Source organism: Impatiens glandulifera, chromosome 1 (assembly GCF_907164915.1).
Source record: "Impatiens glandulifera chromosome 1, dImpGla2.1, whole genome shotgun sequence".
Lineage (NCBI taxonomy): Eukaryota > Viridiplantae > Streptophyta > Magnoliopsida > Ericales > Balsaminaceae > Impatiens > Impatiens glandulifera.
Window position 1 is genome coordinate 44,383,210 of NC_061862.1, and position 18,437 is coordinate 44,401,646.

An 18,437-nucleotide genomic window follows, 5' to 3' on the forward strand; every position below is an offset into this window, starting at 1 on the left:
CTTTTGAAATTTATGTTCTTTGAACTCTATGCCTCGATAATCTTTTCTTATATTTGCACTCTAGACATACTCGACGTATATTTCATAGAATTGATACACTTCTTTTCTTGCGTTTAGTAAATCGGACAAAAATCCAGGCGAAGAACAAGTGGTGATTTTAATATCTCAGCCACTATGAGTGTCTATTTTACCGTCTCTTTTCAATGATTATGGTATATCTGATATAATCGATACACTTTTATTCTTGCGTTTAACAATCTAGAAATTAGTTTAGCATGAACAATAAGTAGTGATTTCAATATCTCAATCAACATAGTCTTGTTTAATTGAAGTTCTTGTCTTTTCTTTATCTCATTTTTAGAGGCTTTGAGCTTTCACATATAACTTCTATAAAAAATAAAAGACTTCTATTTACAATAATGGATCTCAGTTTGGGCGTTAACCATTCTAGGAGTGTGTTCTCAACAAGTTCTTAGATGCTTTGTAAGACTTTCAATCGAGTTTAATCGGATAGTACTCTGCACGAATCTCATGAGTTTTTTTGGCTCGTTTTGAAATAATCAAGGAAACAAATGATATGTCCTTATTCTTACTTGTTTCCTAAATTTTGATATAACCTTTTGTGTTCCTTTCTTTACCCACCTTTTGTTAGAGTGATCAAAAAGTTTGCACTATTCTCCTTATGCTAACCAAGACGTCATTTTGACTAAGCGTGTGAAAGCATTTCATTGTTTTCAATGAACTTGTCATTTTTATCTTAATAAAAAATACTTGTAACCTTTGGAAAATCACCCTTAGTCCCATAGCCTAGCGCGTGTTTGGAGGACACGTGGCAATACAGGGAGGACCGGGTGGTTCGAAGTTCGATTGTTTCAATCTTTGTTAGAGTGTCAGGCATATTTTGAAATAAAATATTATTTTTAAAGATTTTGATAATACTTGGAAGCTTTTAAAATTAATTATGTAAAAATAAATAATTTTGTTCAAATTTTAATAATATAGGGATTTCTTATAATCAAATAACGATTTGATTTAAAATCCGATTTAAATTAATTAGACATAATTAATTTAAGAAAAGATTATTTATTTAAAGATAGAGTCGCCAATTGATTTTAGAAAAATTAATAAAAATGTATACGTGTACAAACGTATTTTATACTAGTGTTTCGATCTTAGGTTCGAAGTTTGGTAATACTCGAGAAAGGGCTTTCGCACTTCATCCTCCGTACCCGTCCGAAGACGGTCTCTACTTATAAAGTTAAATTTTAAAAAATGATTGTATCACGTTTTAAATTTTAATCAATTATTCTTCCGGGCCTAGTCATGCTTCTAGGTTTTAGCGTTATTTAAAATATTTAAACTAAAATATTTAAACATCAATATTTAAATGTTGGTACATGTTGCGGATGATAACTAGTGTGGAAATATCTGAAGAATATCAATCATTTTTAAAGGAATTAAGGTTTAGAAATAAACATCAAACAAACTTTAGTTGAAATATTTTTGTGGGAAATCCAAAAATATTTAAAATGCATTTTCTAATTTTTTTTTTGAATTTTTAGAAAATGATTTGAAGTTCTAAGATTATAAAAAATAATTTTGGATTTGAAAAGTGGAACTAAACAGGCCTTAGGACCGGAGTCCTAAGGACTGGGTTCGGTTTTATTGATCGAGATTCAAAGACCCTCGGTCTGGGCTCGAGAGCACTCGGTCTGAGTATCGGAGACTCTCGGTCGAGGTGATAAGGACTCTCAGTCCTTATCTAATCTTACCGGTCTAGGTGTAAAAACGTATTGGTCCTAGTTTAGCCTAGGGCTAGGTTTCTCAGTCAAGGTATATAAATCTCTTAGTCTGGGGTTAGATCTAGGCTAAGTTCCTTAGTCCTTAATCTCGGGAGGCTCGGTCCTTGGTGTCGGGAGGCTCTGACTCGAGTTTGGGATTCTCGATCCCAAAATTGGACATCTCAGTCCTAGGTCTTAGGAATCTCGGTCTTAGGTTTGGATTCCTCGGTCATGAATCTTGGGATTCTCGCTCCCAAGTATGACCTCTCGGTCTTAGTTCCAAATTATATCGGTCATAGGCCAGACCTCTTGGTTCTAAGTGAGAATCTTCGGTCGGATTTCTTTTAGGTGAATTGGATACAAATTCACTATTAATTATTTATCTTTGTCCTTTAATTTTTCTAAAATTATTTTGAGACGGTATAACAATTATCCCAAATAATTTATTTTTTATTTTTGCCTTAACTATTAATTAATTAACACATTAATTATTTATAATTAATTGTTTTAAATAATTTTTTTTGTCATGTAATTAATTATTTTATCTTATTTATTTAAAAATAATTCAAAATGTATATTTTTAATGTTTACATTACTCTAGTTTTAGTTTTAATGTTGTCGTTTTTATAAAAAAAAAGTTTCAATTTTAAGTAGGGTTATAGAATTATCATTTTATTTTAATAAAAAATATCCATAATTTTATTTTAATAAAAACATCCCTAATTTCAAGAAGTAGAGTTTCAAAATTGTTATTTTCATTTTAATAAAAATGCCCATAATTTTAGTTATAGCTTAGGAATAATCATTTTGTTTTAATAAAAACATCCGTAATTACAAGTAGGATTTCAGAATAATATTTTCATTTTAATGAAAATGACCCTAAATTAATTTAGGATTTCAGTATTGTCATTTTAATTTTAATAAAAATATCCCTATTTTTGGTAAGGTTGGTGAATAGTTATTTTAATTTTAATAAAAATAATTCCGAAATTGTTTTATTTTAATAAAAACATTCTTAATTTTAAGTAGGGTTTCATAATTGTTATTTATATTATAATAAAAATAACACTAATTTTAATTAGGGTTTCAGAATGTCATTTTTATTTTATTAAGAACATTCCTAATTTTCATGTAGATTTTTAGTATTTTATTTTTGTTTTAATAAAAATATTTCTAATTTTAAAATTTTAAGTAGGGTTTGAGAATTTTTTATTTTGCCCCTAATTTTAATTAGGATTTTAATTTATATTTTAATAAAAATACCTCTATTTTTAATTAGGATTTTAGAATTGTTATTATTATTTTAATAAAAACATCCATATATTCAGCTTATCAGTTTCTGAACAAATGGAATGAAATCAAGCAGTACTACTAAAAGTCAAGGGAAATAAATTTGCAATAAGGGTGTTCAGTGCATCTTTGGAATAGTGATATATAACATTTGACAAGAACGGAATGCAATGGTATATAGAAGAACCCGCAGAATCGTTAAATAGTTATGAAAAGATATTGTATCGGATTGCAGCCCCTCGCGGGAACGTGGAGAAGAATTCCAAACACAGAGCAGAATGAAATATCTGTACTAGAATTGAAAGCATTGTAAGCCTGTCTAGAATGGTCTCTTAAAATAGTGGGTTTTTTTTCTCATTTTTTGGAATTTTTAATAAAATTAAGTTAAGTCGTTTTCCCCGAAAGAAAAAAATATATATTCAAGTAGGTTTAAGTCATTTTAATAAAAATATCCCGAATTTCAAGTATAGTTTCAAAATTATTATTTTTATTTTAATAAAAATATTTCCCTAAATTTTAAATAGGTTTTCAAAATTCGTCGTCTTTATTTTAATAAAAACATCCTAATTTCATGTAGGATTTCAGAATTTAATTTTTATATGCCCCTAATATTAATTAGGATTTCGGAATCATAATTTTTATTTTAATAAAAACATTCCTAATTTTAAGTATTATTATTATTTTTATTTTTATTTTAATGAAAATATCCGAAATTGTTTTTTTAATAAAAATATCTCTAATTTCAAGTATGGTTTCAGACATTATATTTTCATATTAATGAAAATGCTTTTAATTTTATTTATATCTTAATAAAAACATCCTAATTTTAAGAAGTGTTTTGGAATTTTAATTTTCATGTTAATGAAAATGTTCATAATTTTATTTTAATTAGTAATTTCGGAAATATCATTTTAATTGTTATGTCCCATTTTAATGAAAATGTTCCTAATTTTATTTTAACTAGCATGTATCATGTGCATTTGCACGAGTAAAAATATAAAAAACCGTGAAAAAAATATTACGGTAAAATTTTTATGGACGGGTGAACCCACAATCCGACCCAAGTATCCATTTACTCTCACATATATCCAAATTAACCACAACTCTCGACCCGACAATCCGGACACTTTAAAAATTAAGCATCATTATATATATATATATATATTAGTTAGTTAAAAAGTTGAACTTATATTGTTAAAATGTCACGCGTTTATCAAATTTTGGGTTGAATTTAAAATATAAACTGTTATTAGCCTAGTTGGATAAAAGGTTCTACTCGTTTTGTTAGGTTGCAAGTTCAAACCATACCTATACCATTTTTAATTTTATTTTTAACCGTTTTAAGTTTATGGGCGGGTCAACCCACAATCCGACCCAAGTATCCATTTACTCTCACATATATCCAAATTAATCACAGCTCTCGACCCGGCAATTCGGACACTTTAAAAATTAAGAATCATTATATATATAGATTAGTGATTTCGGAATTGTCATTTTTATTTTAATAAAAATATTCCTAATTTTAAGTAGGATTTTAGAATTTTTATTTTAATAAAAAAAGCCATTAATTTTAGTGATATTCACAGAATTCATCTTGGTATCTCCCTGAGAGATTGGTTTCCCGCTCTTCGGTGTCAATGCTTTGATCACATCTATCCTCTTTCCTCTTTAAGACGGCCATTCATCTAATTCAAAGACATTCCAAAATTATTCTAGGTTTGCTACTGTATGGAAGTCAAGATTGACCATGAGCCTTAGCGGCAGATATTTCTATTTGGAAATCTTTGCATCTCTTAGTACCTCACCCTTCTTTTTGGTTAAACCATTTCTTCTTTCATGTATTTGAGATCCTTTTCTTTTTTCTATATGCTCATCTGATTTTCCTCATATATCCATTAGATCCCAGAGAGAGGAGAATTGGTGACTAACATAACGATCAAATAAGCATCGTTTAAGGACTTCAAAATCATTGTAATCTCTTTCACTTGGCGATTTGTCCATGATCAATGTCAAATACCTCCAACGATCCATGAACACCCCAAACTCCTCTTTCGTCCCATTCTTAGATTTCTCAATTCTTCAAAATTGAGAGAGTCGACTCTCATGTGCACCTACTTCTTCAGGGGGAACCCCGGGTTGAGACTTGATTGTTTCTATCAAGGTGATAGTATCAAACTGTTTCCCGAGTTATAGAACTATGACCAAAGTTCCTCCATCCCTCGGTGAGTTGCCTCATTAAATCTTGTTTATTTACTAGCTGTGAGTCTAAGCCTGATTTGAAAGAGCGGTTACAAAACCATTGATTATCATCCATTGATTGTGAAGGAGTTATTTTTTTGAGTTATGGGTAATAATGAGATTTTATTTCCTACGGTTTTATCTTAGGTATTAATGTAAGGCTGTTACATTTTGTTTGTTTTTTTTTTGTATAAATAAGATGCTGGTTGTGACTTTCAAAACACCCCCCAGAATTGTATTTCCTCTTGAAGAATAAATTACGGAGAGAATTTTCCCAACTTAATATTGTTTCCAGATTTGTTCTTTTCCTTCTTCACTTTTGTTCTACGAAGATCCATTCAATTGAAACCAACATTTGGTATCAGAGCCATTTCACCAAAGAACATGTCGTCACCGAGCAAACCAACCGGAGGAGAAACTTTGACAGTGAAGTTCGGAAGAACAGGGAACATGACGCTCACTTATCCGTTACTCACGAAGAGTAACTACTCGGTGTGGGCGTTAAAGATGCGGGTAAATTAACAAGCGCAAGGATTTTGGGGAGTCGTAGATTCCGACGAGGACGAGGACGAGGATGAGAATGAGGATGAGGAACGTAAAGATAAAATGACTCTCGCTACCATCTATCAAGCACTTCCAGAGGACGTCCTTCTCATGGTGGCAGAGAAGGATTCTGCCAAGGAAGCATGGGAGACACTTAAGACGATGCACGTCGGCGTGGAGCGAGTCAAGGAGGCAAAAGTGCAAACCTTGAGGACTCACTTCGAGGCAATTCGCATGAAAGACGGGGAGACGGTGGACGATTTCGCTATGAAATTAACATCAATTGTGACCGGTATCCGCTCGTTGGGAGAGAAGGTGGAGGAGATTTCCGTCATAAAAAATTCCTTCGAGCCGTACCACAAAAATACATGCAGATCGTGACCGCGATCGAACAATTCGCTGACCTAAAAAACATGACCGTTGAGGAGGTCGTCGGTCACCTCAAGGTCCATGAGAAGAGACTTCGCGGCTACGGAGACCGAGAGGAGGAGAAGCACCTTTTGCTCACGCATGAAGAATGGAAGTCGCGGATGAAGAAAAACAAAAAAACTGTTTGTTTTTCAAGCTCGTCGGGTCGCAGCGGCAACGGTGGAGATAGCCGAGGTCGTGGCAAAGGTCGGGGACGAGGGAGAGATCAAGGCCTAGATCGAGGTGACAGCTCATCTCGACAAGAAGACACCAAACCCCGCAAAGACAAGAGCATAGTTAAGTGTTACGCTTGTCAAAAGTACGGGCACTATGCATCCGAGTGTCGTAACAAAAGCCCGACGAGGAAGCAAACCTCACAAATCTCCATGACGATGAGCCAGCATTGATGTTCGCTGAGGAAGTGGCGAATCCTTTTCCCGAGGATGAGGAGACTAATCTCGAAGAATTTGTACAACAACCGTCCAAGGAGGAACCAGAGGTACTGCTGCTCAACGAAGAGAAAGTCATGGCAAACCTACTCTCAAGTGGCGAGGAGTATAATCACACTGACTTGTTGTACCTTGACCATGGATCAAGCAACCATATGATGGGCCATAGAGAAAAGTTTAATGAACTCGACGAGAAGATCACCGAAAAAGTGAACTTCGGAGACGGTTCCTTCGTTGATATCAAGGGTCGAAGATCCATATGGTTCGTATGCAAGAATGGTGATAAACTTCAAATGACCGATGTATATTACATCCCAAAATTAATAAGTAAAATTATAAGTCTCGGTCAGATAACAGAAGAAGGCAATACGATCATATTAGTCGGCCCATTCTTGAAGATGCTCGACCGAAATGATATTTTGGAAATCTTATCTAGTTAAAATAAATCAAACAAATTAAAATGGAGTTAAAATTAATTTTATCTAGTTAATTAGTTTGTGCATTTTGTTTTGTAAGTAAAAAAAATGCACCACACCAAACCAAACGGATTAATAAATTAAGAAAACACCCATACCTATAATATTCAAAATCAAACTAGTTCCTATCTATAAAGGCATTAGGCCTAAGCATGGAAAATGATCCACATAATCAAAGACATAAAGAAAGAGAGATGGGATAAAGCAACGACGACGCTTGGGAAGAACCGACGAGAGATCAAGCTATTGAAGGACAATGAAAGAGATTCAATCAAGTGACCGGTAATCCTATTGTCAGCCCAATTCTTCTGCGCGAACTAGGGATCGAACAAGAGGCTTCGGGAAACCCAAAATTAGGACTCTGTTCGTTTTGCTCGAGGCGAGACCATCTTTAAATAGAAACAAGGAGTCACATGAAAGGGTAGAGGGGAGATATTAGAGAGATTCCTTGGGGACTAGAAGGGAAAAGCCAAAAAAATTTCCTTTTGAGTTTTGGATTTAAAGCTCCACTCCCTACAAGCCAAGGCGTATGAGAGTTTTGTTCTTGTACGTTTCAATTTTTTTTAATTCCTTAAACCATAAACTACTTCTTATAATGTGATTTATTTTTTTCTAAAAATATGAAAGTGAATAAAAATTATGTTCAATTTGTCCGATTGTCCATTGTTTGTTAATATGATATGTGAATCTTATAGACTAATTCGAAGGGATGAAATGAATTGAAAGAATTAGTTTTGGAAAAATCCTAGGATCGTGTTGTGCACGTTTGTGTTCTTGGGTATATAATGTTTTTTGGTAGTTCTAAATGGTGTAAACATGTTGCTAGTTATGAATGAGAACATTTAGATTTTTATATAAGATGGTTTAAGCTAATGTTTCGAAATATAGTATTAGCTTGTTTGAAAAAAAAATTAGTCTATAAGTTTTAAAACTTTTTTAATGTTCCATGTTGGTATTATGTCAATTAGGATTATGAAGTTGTTTTCTTGTATTGTGTAGTTGATTATGACCGTGAAAGTTTGAATTTGAAACTAGGGAAAAAAGGACTAAATTATGAGTTTGTTAGTTTACTAATTCGACCGATCTTTTCGTTTGATTGAGAAAGGAGGTAGGCGACTAAGAGCGCTGGTGTGTCTGACGACCAAAAAAAGGAAATAAAATTGTTTCTAAGTCGATTCGAACTCAGGAACATGTTTTGTTAAATCAATAATCCATCTATGTAACAAATTCACAATTTGGAGGAATATAAAAAATGTGCTTCCTAAGTTTTCAATTTAGGTAGCCTATCATAATATGTGAACATATGAAACTATATCAATTTTATTTTCCACACAATCAAGAATCTTTATATAAACTAGCATAATATCCCTGTGTTGCAAGGATAAATAAAATTCACATTACAAAGTTGAAATAGACAATACTCGCATATTTATCGTCGTCATCATCATTATCATTTTTATCGCCTTCATCATCTTTTTTGTCGACAATATTTATGGTCTGAACATGATGAGCTTTAATGGTTGGGACAATCTAATGGTCGTCTTACTCCTCTCATTCAACATTGTTTTTTTCTCATTAGTTCACTGATTTTACCCTCATATCTCGGTCAACCAAAAGTATCATTTCTTACATAATAGACATCTCATATAACTAATCTTGTAACCTCATTTTTGCACCCAACTATCTCAATAGTACCAATATCTTTTAATTTCACTTTTGACAAACCAACAATCTCATCATATCATTAACCTCTTTACCTTAACTTCTTTGTTAGACCAATAATTTTATTCATATATTTAACTACCAATATTTGGTGTTTCCAATTAGTCTCTCATATTACTAATCTCTCATCTTATTCCTTGGTAAACCAACAATAAATCTCTTATCATTTACAAACCAATGTTATCGGCCTCTTATCCCTCGGTAAAGTAATCACAAATCTTAATCACACTTTCATACATCTTATCCATCGGCAAACCAATTACCAAACTCAATCAAATGTCTTTTATCCCTCGATAAACCACATCTCAATCACTTAATTTCACAAGTCTCTTATTCTTGGCAAACCAATGTTATTGGCCTCTTATCACACTTAGCAAACCAACCACAAAATCTCAATCGACCTTTTATCCATCAGCAAACCACCAATCTCAATAAACTTCTAATCTCGTGACTTCACGAGACTTTGTTACTGACATCTTATCCCTAGACAAACCAACCACAAATTTCAGTCACACTTTCATTGTTTCACAAGTTCCTTATCCTTTTAGTAAACAAATATTATTGACATCTTTTATCCTTTTAGCAAACAAATATTTTCACTATCCCTTATCACTAAGTAAACCAGCCATCAATTTCAATTATCCCAATCCTAATGTTACCAGTCTCATATCCATCGACAACCCAACCACCAATCTCAACGGATCTCTAATCTCGTGACCTCACAATCCTTTGTTACCGACCTTTTATCCATCAGCAAACCAACCACAAATCTCAATCATACTTTCACAAGTCTCTTATCCTTAGAAAATAAATATTATCGGCCTCTTATCTCTCGACAAATCAACCATAACCTCACGATCCCTTATTACCAGTTTTTTATCCCTCGACAAACCAACCATCAATCTCAATTGACTTCATAATACAATGTTAACAACATCTTATCCCACGTTGAATTAACCACCAATCTCAATCGACCTCTAATCTCGTGACCTCACGATCCTTTGTTATCAACCTCTTATCCCTCGGCAAACCAACCACGAACTCTTGTCTTGAGTGTGGGCCTCTTATTCACAAATATAATTTACTTAAATTTGCTCACAAACTCTTGTCTCGAGTGTGGGCCTCTTATCCACAAATATAATTTATAATTTATTTAAATTTGCATTTACAAGGATTTGAACTCTTGTCTCTGAGTGTGAAAGATAATCATTTTAACCATCATACCACTTTTGATTATAACTAATAAAATTTTGATTTTTTGATAAAATTCATAAATAACATTAAAATTATTTTTTATTAATAAGCTAAAACTATATTTACAATATAAAATTATTATTTAACATTTTGTGTTAAAAATAAAATGTAGATAAATAATCAAAAAGATTAATTTATTTTTAATTATTTTTTCAGTATAAAAATATTACCTACCCTTCAATTATAAATTGTTGACAAATAATCAAAAATATTAACTTATTTTTATTTATCGCAAATTAAGTTATATATATATATATAATATATAATTTTAAAAAATAGTCCATATATATAATAATATAAAAATAATTAATACAAATAGAATTATATATATATATTCAAAAATTCTATAGAAGAACATTTATTATGTTAATATAATTAAATTATTGTTTTATTCTTAAAATTGATTAATGAATTGATAATGTTTAATTTATTAGATATAAATGAAAAAGGAATATATATATTGAGAGATATTGAGAGATGTTTAATTTATTTAATAGGTTTATAGGTAGAGAGATATTGAGCATTTTGGAAAACAAATGAAAAAGTAGATATTATTGAGAAATATTGTTTGCAGCATTGGTAGAAAAGGAACATGAAAAAAAAATACAGTTGTGAAGTTAAAAACCACAATATAAATGATTAAGTTTCTAAGTTTCTAAATTAGTCCGATTGTTTTTTTTCGAAAATAGTTTATTATAATTTTGAAGTTCGATTGTTTCAATCTTTGTTAGAGTGTCAGGCATATTTTGAAATAAAATATTATTTTTAAAGATTTTGATAATACTTGGAAGCTTTTAAAATTAATTATGTAAAAATAAATAATTTTGTTCAAATTTTAATAATATAGGGATTTCTTATAATCAAATAACGATTTGATTTAAAATCCGATTTAAATTAATTAGACATAATTAATTTAAGAAAAGATTATTTATTTAAAGATAGAGTCGCCAATTGATTTTAGAAAAATTAATAAAAATGTATACGTGTACAAACGTATTTTATACTAGTGTTTCGATCTTAGGTTCGAAGTTTGGTAATACTCGAGAAAGGGCTTTCGCACTTCATCCTCCGTACCCGTCCGAAGACGGTCTCTACTTATAAAGTTAAATTTTAAAAAATGATTGTATCACGTTTTAAATTTTAATCAATTATTCTTCCGGGCCTAGTCATGCTTCTAGGTTTTAGCGTTATTTAAAATATTTAAACTAAAATATTTAAACATCAATATTTAAATGTTGGTACATGTTGCGGATGATAACTAGTGTGGAAATATCTGAAGAATATCAATCATTTTTAAAGGAATTAAGGTTTAGAAATAAACATCAAACAAACTTTAGTTGAAATATTTTTGTGGGAAATCCAAAAATATTTAAAATGCATTTTCTAATTTTTTTTTTGAATTTTTAGAAAATGATTTGAAGTTCTAAGATTATAAAAAATAATTTTGGATTTGAAAAGTGGAACTAAACAGGCCTTAGGACCGGAGTCCTAAGGACTGGGTTCGGTTTTATTGATCGAGATTCAAAGACCCTCGGTCTGGGCTCGAGAGCACTCGGTCTGAGTATCGGAGACTCTCGGTCGAGGTGATAAGGACTCTCAGTCCTTATCTAATCTTACCGGTCTAGGTGTAAAAACGTATTGGTCCTAGTTTAGCCTAGGGCTAGGTTTCTCAGTCAAGGTATATAAATCTCTTAGTCTGGGGTTAGATCTAGGCTAAGTTCCTTAGTCCTTAATCTCGGGAGGCTCGGTCCTTGGTGTCGGGAGGCTCTGACTCGAGTTTGGGATTCTCGATCCCAAAATTGGACATCTCAGTCCTAGGTCTTAGGAATCTCGGTCTTAGGTTTGGATTCCTCGGTCATGAATCTTGGGATTCTCGCTCCCAAGTATGACCTCTCGGTCTTAGTTCCAAATTATATCGGTCATAGGCCAGACCTCTTGGTTCTAAGTGAGAATCTTCGGTCGGATTTCTTTTAGGTGAATTGGATACAAATTCACTATTAATTATTTATCTTTGTCCTTTAATTTTTCTAAAATTATTTTGAGACGGTATAACAATTATCCCAAATAATTTATTTTTTATTTTTGCCTTAACTATTAATTAATTAACACATTAATTATTTATAATTAATTTTTTTAAATAATTTTTTTTGTCATGTAATTAATTATTTTGATCTTATTTATTTAAAAATAATTCAAAATGTATATTTTTAATGTTTACATTACTCTAGTTTTAGTTTTAATGTTGTCGTTTTTATAAAAAAAAAGTTTCAATTTTAAGTAGGGTTATAGAATTATCATTTTATTTTAATAAAAAATATCCATAATTTTATTTTAATAAAAACATCCCTAATTTCAAGAAGTAGAGTTTCAAAATTGTTATTTTCATTTTAATAAAAATGCCCATAATTTTAGTTATAGCTTAGGAATAATCATTTTGTTTTAATAAAAACATCCGTAATTACAAGTAGGATTTCAGAATAATATTTTCATTTTAATGAAAATGACCCTAAATTAATTTAGGATTTCAGTATTGTCATTTTAATTTTAATAAAAATATCCCTATTTTTGGTAAGGTTGGTGAATAGTTATTTTAATTTTAATAAAAATAATTCCGAAATTGTTTTATTTTAATAAAAACATTCTTAATTTTAAGTAGGGTTTCATAATTGTTATTTATATTATAATAAAAATAACACTAATTTTAATTAGGGTTTCAGAATGTCATTTTTATTTTATTAAGAACATTCCTAATTTTCATGTAGATTTTTAGTATTTTATTTTTGTTTTAATAAAAATATTTCTAATTTTAAAATTTTAAGTAGGGTTTGAGAATTTTTTATTTTGCCCCTAATTTTAATTAGGATTTTAATTTATATTTTAATAAAAATACCTCTATTTTTAATTAGGATTTTAGAATTGTTATTATTATTTTAATAAAAACATCCATATATTCAGCTTATCAGTTTCTGAACAAATGGAATGAAATCAAGCAGTACTACTAAAAGTCAAGGGAAATAAATTTGCAATAAGGGTGTTCAGTGCATCTTTGGAATAGTGATATATAACATTTGACAAGAACGGAATGCAATGGTATATAGAAGAACCCGCAGAATCGTTAAATAGTTATGAAAAGATATTGTATCGGATTGCAGCCCCTCGCGGGAACGTGGAGAAGAATTCCAAACACAGAGCAGAATGAAATATCTGTACTAGAATTGAAAGCATTGTAAGCCTGTCTAGAATGGTCTCTTAAAATAGTGGGTTTTTTTTTCTCATTTTTTGGAATTTTTAATAAAATTAAGTTAAGTCGTTTTCCCCGAAAGAAAAAAATATATATTCAAGTAGGTTTAAGTCATTTTAATAAAAATATCCCGAATTTCAAGTATAGTTTCAAAATTATTATTTTTATTTTAATAAAAATATTTCCCTAAATTTTAAATAGGTTTTCAAAATTCGTCGTCTTTATTTTAATAAAAACATCCTAATTTCATGTAGGATTTCAGAATTTAATTTTTATATGCCCCTAATATTAATTAGGATTTCGGAATCATAATTTTTATTTTAATAAAAACATTCCTAATTTTAAGTATTATTATTATTTTTATTTTTATTTTAATGAAAATATCCGAAATTGTTTTTTTAATAAAAATATCTCTAATTTCAAGTATGGTTTCAGACATTATATTTTCATATTAATGAAAATGCTTTTAATTTTATTTATATCTTAATAAAAACATCCTAATTTTAAGAAGTGTTTTGGAATTTTAATTTTCATGTTAATGAAAATGTTCATAATTTTATTTTAATTAGTAATTTCGGAAATATCATTTTAATTGTTATGTCCCATTTTAATGAAAATGTTCCTAATTTTATTTTAACTAGCATGTATCATGTGCATTTGCACGAGTAAAAATATAAAAAACCGTGAAAAAAATATTACGGTAAAATTTTTATGGACGGGTGAACCCACAATCCGACCCAAGTATCCATTTACTCTCACATATATCCAAATTAACCACAACTCTCGACCCGACAATCCGGACACTTTAAAAATTAAGCATCATTATATATATATATATATTAGTTAGTTAAAAAGTTGAACTTATATTGTTAAAATGTCACGCGTTTATCAAATTTTGGGTTGAATTTAAAATATAAACTGTTATTAGCCTAGTTGGATAAAAGGTTCTACTCGTTTTGTTAGGTTGCAAGTTCAAACCATACCTATACCATTTTTAATTTTATTTTTAACCGTTTTAAGTTTATGGGCGGGTCAACCCACAATCCGACCCAAGTATCCATTTACTCTCACATATATCCAAATTAATCACAGCTCTCGACCCGGCAATTCGGACACTTTAAAAATTAAGAATCATTATATATATAGATTAGTGATTTCGGAATTGTCATTTTTATTTTAATAAAAATATTCCTAATTTTAAGTAGGATTTTAGAATTTTTATTTTAATAAAAAAAAGCCATTAATTTTAGTGATATTCACAGAATTCATCTTGGTATCTCCCTGAGAGATTGGTTTCCCGCTCTTCGGTGTCAATGCTTTGATCACATCTATCCTCTTTCCTCTTTAAGACGGCCATTCATCTAATTCAAAGACATTCCAAAATTATTCTAGGTTTGCTACTGTATGGAAGTCAAGATTGACCATGAGCCTTAGCGGCAGATATTTCTATTTGGAAATCTTTGCATCTCTTAGTACCTCACCCTTCTTTTTGGTTAAACCATTTCTTCTTTCATGTATTTGAGATCCTTTTCTTTTTTCTATATGCTCATCTGATTTTCCTCATATATCCATTAGATCCCAGAGAGAGGAGAATTGGTGACTAACATAACGATCAAATAAGCATCGTTTAAGGACTTCAAAATCATTGTAATCTCTTTCACTTGGCGATTTGTCCATGATCAATGTCAAATACCTCCAACGATCCATGAACACCCCAAACTCCTCTTTCGTCCCATTCTTAGATTTCTCAATTCTTCAAAATTGAGAGAGTCGACTCTCATGTGCACCTACTTCTTCAGGGGGAACCCCGGGTTGAGACTTGATTGTTTCTATCAAGGTGATAGTATCAAACTGTTTCCCGAGTTATAGAACTATGACCAAAGTTCCTCCATCCCTCGGTGAGTTGCCTCATTAAATCTTGTTTATTTACTAGCTGTGAGTCTAAGCCTGATTTGAAAGAGCGGTTACAAAACCATTGATTATCATCCATTGATTGTGAAGGAGTTATTTTTTGGAGTTATGGGTAATAATGAGATTTTATTTCCTACGGTTTTATCTTAGGTATTAATGTAAGGCTGTTACATTTTGTTTGTTTTTTTTTTTGTATAAATAAGATGCTGGTTGTGACTTTCAAAACACCCCCCAGAATTGTATTTCCTCTTGAAGAATAAATTACGGAGAGAATTTTCCCAACTTAATATTGTTTCCAGATTTGTTCTTTTCCTTCTTCACTTTTGTTCTACGAAGATCCATTCAATTGAAACCAACATTTGGTATCAGAGCCATTTCACCAAAGAACATGTCGTCACCGAGCAAACCAACCGGAGGAGAAACTTTGACAGTGAAGTTCGGAAGAACAGGGAACATGACGCTCACTTATCCGTTACTCACGAAGAGTAACTACTCGGTGTGGGCGTTAAAGATGCGGGTAAATTAACAAGCGCAAGGATTTTGGGGAGTCGTAGATTCCGACGAGGACGAGGACGAGGACGAGGATGAGAATGAGGATGAGGAACGTAAAGATAAAATGACTCTCGCTACCATCTATCAAGCACTTCCAGAGGACGTCCTTCTCATGGTGGCAGAGAAGGATTCTGCCAAGGAAGCATGGGAGACACTTAAGACGATGCACGTCGGCGTGGAGCGAGTCAAGGAGGCAAAAGTGCAAACCTTGAGGACTCACTTCGAGGCAATTCGCATGAAAGACGGGGAGACGGTGGACGATTTCGCTATGAAATTAACATCAATTGTGACCGGTATCCGCTCGTTGGGAGAGAAGGTGGAGGAGATTTCCGTCATAAAAAATTCCTTCGAGCCGTACCACAAAAATACATGCAGATCGTGACCGCGATCGAACAATTCGCTGACCTAAAAAACATGACCGTTGAGGAGGTCGTCGGTCACCTCAAGGTCCATGAGAAGAGACTTCGCGGCTACGGAGACCGAGAGGAGGAGAAGCACCTTTTGCTCACGCATGAAGAATGGAAGTCGCGGATGAAGAAAAACAAAAAAACTGTTTGTTTTTCAAGCTCGTCGGGTCGCAGCGGCAACGGTGGAGATAGCCGAGGTCGTGGCAAAGGTCGGGGACGAGGGAGAGATCAAGGCCTAGATCGAGGTGACAGCTCATCTCGACAAGAAGACACCAAACCCCGCAAAGACAAGAGCATAGTTAAGTGTTACGCTTGTCAAAAGTACGGGCACTATGCATCCGAGTGTCGTAACAAAAGCCTGACGAGGAAGCAAACCTCACAAATCTCCATGACGATGAGCCAGCATTGATGTTCGCTGAGGAAGTGGCGAATCCTTTTCCCGAGGATGAGGAGACTAATCTCGAAGAATTTGTACAACAACCGTCCAAGGAGGAACCAGAGGTACTGCTGCTCAACGAAGAGAAAGTCATGGCAAACCTACTCTCAAGTGGCGAGGAGTATAATCACACTGACTTGTTGTACCTTGACAATGGATCAAGCAACCATATGATGGGCCATAGAGAAAAGTTTAATGAACTCGACGAGAAGATCACCGAAAAAGTGAACTTCGGAGACGGTTCCTTCGTTGATATCAAGGGTCGAAGATCCATATGGTTCGTATGCAAGAATGGTGATAAACTTCAAATGACCGATGTATATTACATCCCAAAATTAATAAGTAAAATTATAAGTCTCGGTCAGATAACAGAAGAAGGCAATACGATCATATTAGTCGGCCCATTCTTGAAGATGCTCGACCGAAATGATATTTTGGAAATCTTATCTAGTTAAAATAAATCAAACAAATTAAAATGGAGTTAAAATTAATTTTATCTAGTTAATTAGTTTGTGCATTTTGTTTTGTAAGTAAAAAAAATGCACCACACCAAACCAAACGGATTAATAAATTAAGAAAACACCCATACCTATAATATTCAAAATCAAACTAGTTCCTATCTATAAAGGCATTAGGCCTAAGCATGGAAAATGATCCACATAATCAAAGACATAAAGAAAGAGAGATGGGATAAAGCAACGACGACGCTTGGGAAGAACCGACGAGAGATCAAGCTATTGAAGGACAATGAAAGAGATTCAATCAAGTGACCGGTAATCCTATTGTCAGCCCAATTCTTCTGCGCGAACTAGGGATCGAACAAGAGGCTTCGGGAAACCCAAAATTAGGACTCTGTTCGTTTTGCTCGAGGCGAGACCATCTTTAAATAGAAACAAGGAGTCACATGAAAGGGTAGAGGGGAGATATTAGAGAGATTCCTTGGGGACTAGAAGGGAAAAGCCAAAAAAATTTCCTTTTGAGTTTTGGATTTAAAGCTCCACTCCCTACAAGCCAAGGCGTATGAGAGTTTTGTTCTTGTACGTTTCAATTTTTTTTAATTCCTTAAACCATAAACTACTTCTTATAATGTGATTTATTTTTTTCTAAAAATATGAAAGTGAATAAAAATTATGTTCAATTTGTCCGATTGTCCATTGTTTGTTAATATGATATGTGAATCTTATAGACTAATTCGAAGGGATGAAATGAATTGAAAGAATTAGTTTTGGAAAAATTCTAGGATCGTGTTGTGCACGTTTGTGTTCTTGGGTATATAATGTTTTTTGGTAGTTCTAAATGGTGTAAACATGTTGCTAGTTATGAATGAGAACATTTAGATTTTTATATAAGATGGTTTAAGCTAATGTTTCGAAATATAGTATTAGCTTGTTTGAAAAAAAAATTAGTCTATAAGTTTTTAAACTTTTTTAATGTTCCATGTTGGTATTATGTCAATTAGGATTATGAAGTTGTTTTCTTGTATTGTGTAGTTGATTATGACCGTGAAAGTTTGAATTTGAAACTAGGGAAAAAAGGACTAAATTATGAGTTTGTTAGTTTACTAATTCGACCGATCTTTTCGTTTGATTGAGAAAGGAGGTAGGCGACTAAGAGCGCTGGTGTGTCTGACGACCAAAAAAAGGAAATAAAATTGTTTCTAAGTCGATTCGAACTCAGGAACATGTTTTGTTAAATCAATAATCCATCTATGTAACAAATTCACAATTTG

General features: G+C 32.2%; 1 protein-coding gene across 1 annotated transcript; it reads left to right on the forward strand.

Annotated features, from left to right (window-relative positions):
- Nucleotides 1-5,915: 5,915 nt before the first annotated feature.
- LOC124926366 lies at nucleotides 5,916-6,667 on the forward strand. Its single transcript, XM_047466577.1, has 2 exons — nucleotides 5,916-6,167; nucleotides 6,227-6,667. The coding sequence occupies exons 1-2, from the start codon at nucleotides 5,916-5,918 to the stop codon at nucleotides 6,665-6,667; spliced, it is 693 nt and encodes a 230-aa protein (XP_047322533.1).
- The last annotated feature ends 11,770 nt before the right edge of the window (nucleotides 6,668-18,437 follow it).

Coding starts and splice junctions, on each gene's coding strand:
- LOC124926366 (XM_047466577.1), top strand. CDS start 5,916: ATGACTCTCGCTACCATCTATCAAGCACTTCCAGAGGACGTCCTTCTC. Junction 6,168..6,226: donor TCCGCTCGTTGGGAGAGAAG/GTGGAGGAGATT, acceptor AAATACATGCAG/ATCGTGACCGCGATCGAACA.